This window comes from Amaranthus tricolor, chromosome 6, assembly GCF_026212465.1.
Source record: "Amaranthus tricolor cultivar Red isolate AtriRed21 chromosome 6, ASM2621246v1, whole genome shotgun sequence".
NCBI lineage: Eukaryota > Viridiplantae > Streptophyta > Magnoliopsida > Caryophyllales > Amaranthaceae > Amaranthus > Amaranthus tricolor.
In genome coordinates this window covers 6,577,496-6,580,921 of record NC_080052.1, presented here as the reverse complement: position 1 = coordinate 6,580,921, position 3,426 = coordinate 6,577,496, and the positions used below count along the sequence as shown (strand labels likewise).

General features: G+C 31.7%; 1 protein-coding gene across 1 annotated transcript; it reads right to left on the bottom strand.

The window, feature by feature from the left end:
* Positions 1-1,232: 1,232 nt before the first annotated feature.
* LOC130814873 (MDIS1-interacting receptor like kinase 2-like) lies at positions 1,233-2,758 on the bottom strand. Its single transcript, XM_057681107.1, has one exon. It carries the CDS (start codon positions 2,669-2,671, stop codon positions 1,481-1,483), a length of 1,191 nt encoding a protein of 396 aa, XP_057537090.1. The 5' UTR covers positions 2,672-2,758; the 3' UTR covers positions 1,233-1,480.
* Positions 2,759-3,426: the final 668 nt, after the last annotated feature.

The window sequence follows — 3,426 nt, the reverse complement described above, 5'->3', positions numbered from 1 at the left end:
TCAATAAGAAGATACGTCAACTACTCAATAGGACCTTTTGATTATGAAATTTTTGGTAAGACATTATCTTAGACTTTTACAACGCCATCCTATACGTCAATTTTGACTATTTCCGAATAATTTTATGGTGGGTGCATGTGCTTGTTCTTTTGTCATAAATTCATTCAACATCACACATCAGTACAACACTTTTAACAGTAATTCATGGTCTGGATCAATGTTTAACCTTACTTTTTATTCTGGATCAATGTTTAACCTTACTTTTTATTCATTTGTTTAAGTGGTTCTAGTATTAATTTTCTTAAGAATGACAACTAAAATTTAAATTTATTTTCTGAACAGTTTGTTTAATGATATTCGTTTGAAATTTAGGATTTAAGAACTTTTATAATGAGAAATATGAATTATCTTATAAAAATAAATTTAGGAAAAATTACCTAAAATTATCCAACCAATTTATGATTTTTCAACTACAATTTCACCTATTGATTAATCATGAATAATTTTAACTTTTGGGAGCATTTGCCTAGAGTAAATTCGGATAACTTGATGACTTGTTTTATTAAAAAAAAAAAAGTAAATTGAAAACTGATGTAAAATTAGAGAAAAAATTTAAAAATTTACATAAAAAATACTGAATAATAAACAAAAAGAAAAATTTTTAAACTGAAATTTTATTTTAATTTATCTTTATTAAAAAAATAAAACTTGTTATAGGAAGTCATCCGATTATCGGGTTTACTCTAGGAAAATACACCTAAAGTTGAAATTATTTATGGTTAATCAATATGTAGGATTATTGTAGAAGAATCATAAAAAGGTTGAATTAATTTTGATAATCTGATTAATTCTCATCTAAATTTATTGGGGGTAAATTATAGTGGTTGGATTTAATGCCAATTTTATATAAACTTAATTAATAAAAATGAATAAAACCTTAAAAATTAAGTTTGATATTTTTTATGATAACTAAAATTTTTTTACTAATAAATTAATGACAAACAATTAACTTATTTTATAGTCATCAGCTATTTTTATATTTTTTTCACTTTAGTCATTCTTTGATTAATAAAACATTAAATGGATCAGATTTTATCTTAAAAAAAAATAAACAACGGAGATTGTGTGATTATGGTGGTTGTCTTTGGTTGTCTTTAAGAGTCAACCACTCCAAATGTATCCTATTTTTTTGTTGGGTTTCCATCAAAAATAGGTAACAAGAAGATAATGAGTTGAAGATAGCAAATTTTTTTCAAAACATTTCTTAGTTTTTTCACTATTTAGTTTTTATTAGTTGTTACAGATAAAATATCACTATCGCATCTAATAACTTTGGGCCTACAGCTTTATTCAGACATTTTCCCTAAATAATTGCTCCTGAGTCAACACAAGAAATACAATACAAATACAATGACATAAATCAAACTAATTAAAAAACTGATTGTGAAAATGCACACACACACACACTTATAAAGTTATATTATCGGTTCTTACAAGGAGAAAGAGGAGCACCACAAAGCCCAGGATTAGCAGCAAATGAAGAAGCAGGAAATCCAGCTAAAGTTGCCGGAATTTTCCCACTCAGCCCATTTTCAGACAAATCCAACGATGTAAGATTCTTAAGATTCCCCAAAGTTTCTGGGATTTTCCCTACAAAACGATTATTTTTAAAGATCAATTCAGTTGCTGCAACAAGATTTCCCAAACTCGCCGGCAAATTCCCAGTAATCCTATTATTATCCAAATACATTCTCTCAAGTTTCGAAAGATTCCCAATCGAACTCGGTAAAACCCCATTAATCTTGTTGTTATAAACCCTAAAAAATTGCAATGAACCAAGTTGGCTAATCGAAGAAGGAATCGACCCACTTAGACTATTATCATTCAGATATAACAGATTCAGTTGGGATAATTGACCCATTGAATTTGGTATACTTCCTGCCAGATTATTCACAGATAAATCCAGGTATGTAAGTTTCTTAAGCTTACCAATATCAGCTACAATGTTACCCGAGAAGCGATTCGTGTTTAGATCGAGTTTTGTAAGCCCGATCAAATTCACAATCGACGTAGGAATTCGCCCGGAAAATTTATTTTCTGATAAGCCGAGTTCTGACAAAGATGGCATAGATTTGAAAATATCGTTGTCTAATGAGCCAGTTAGTTGATTGTTACTAAGATAGAGTCTCTTGAGTTTGAAAAGGTTACCGAATGAAATGGATATTGAGCCAGTTAGTTGATTTGTGTCTAAAAATAGATGCATTAAGTTTGATAATTTGCCTAGTTCTGTTGGGATTGGACCTGTTAGATTTTTATTGTTGCTAAGATCAAGGTATTCGAGATACGTAAGGTTGCCTAAGAAAGGGGAGAGTGTACCGACCATAGTGGTGTCAATAATGTCGAACACGGGTGAGTCTTGAAGGCCGGACATTGAGACGTTGACAACCCTACCTGCGGTGTTGCAGCTCACGCCCGCCCATGATGTGCAGCAATCAGTGGTGGAGACCCATGTTTTGAGAAGGTGGAAGGGACTGTCGTCGGTGATTCGATGTTTTACATCAAGGAGGGCTTCTTGGTCGATGGGGTTGCATGGTTCGACTGATTTGGAGAAGAACGTAGTTGCTAAGACAATGAGGGAAATGAGGGTGAGAGGTTTTCTTAAAGTTTCCATTTTTGGAAATATTGGGGAAAGGATTTTGTTTGTGGTTTATAAGAGGACAAGGTTTGTGTTTTTATAATGTAGAGTGGGGTGCAAATATTGACTAGTCAGAGGTTATGTAACGTATATATCATGATCAGTTTGGGATGTTAACATGGACTATTTTTCGACCCTAAGATGTCAAGGATGACGTCTTTTTTTAGATCGAGCCCAAAAAAGGAAAAATTAATATTTAAATACTAATTGAATTATTCATAGATATAATTAATGTTCTTAGTTTGGATAATTATAATAGAGTATAAAATGAATTTGAAGTCTTAATTATCAACTTAAATAATTTTTTGATTGGTTAATTCTTATAAAAGTATTGTATAATGGTATAGACTATAGCATCAATGTTATATTCCTATTAGTGATGGCCACGGTCCGGGTTGGGTCGGTTCCGTTCCGGTTCCACGCCTGGTTTCGATTCCATTTGGAGCATGATTCGAACTTTCCGGTCCTGGGCGGTTCCAAACGATTTCTTGGCGGTTTATGAAGCGGTTTCGGCGGTTCCAACTCGCGAGTCAGGCGGGTCAGACCATCGGTTCTATTTTTTTTTTCTTTAAATATTATATAAAAATACTATAATAATGCGGACGTACCTTTGATGATTACTTGATTATTAGCGAAATTCATTGCTTGTCATCGTTATTAAAATATTTACTAAAAAGAATGAAAAAAATAAATTAATAAGAAACGATAAAGATAATTAATAAAAAAAGAGG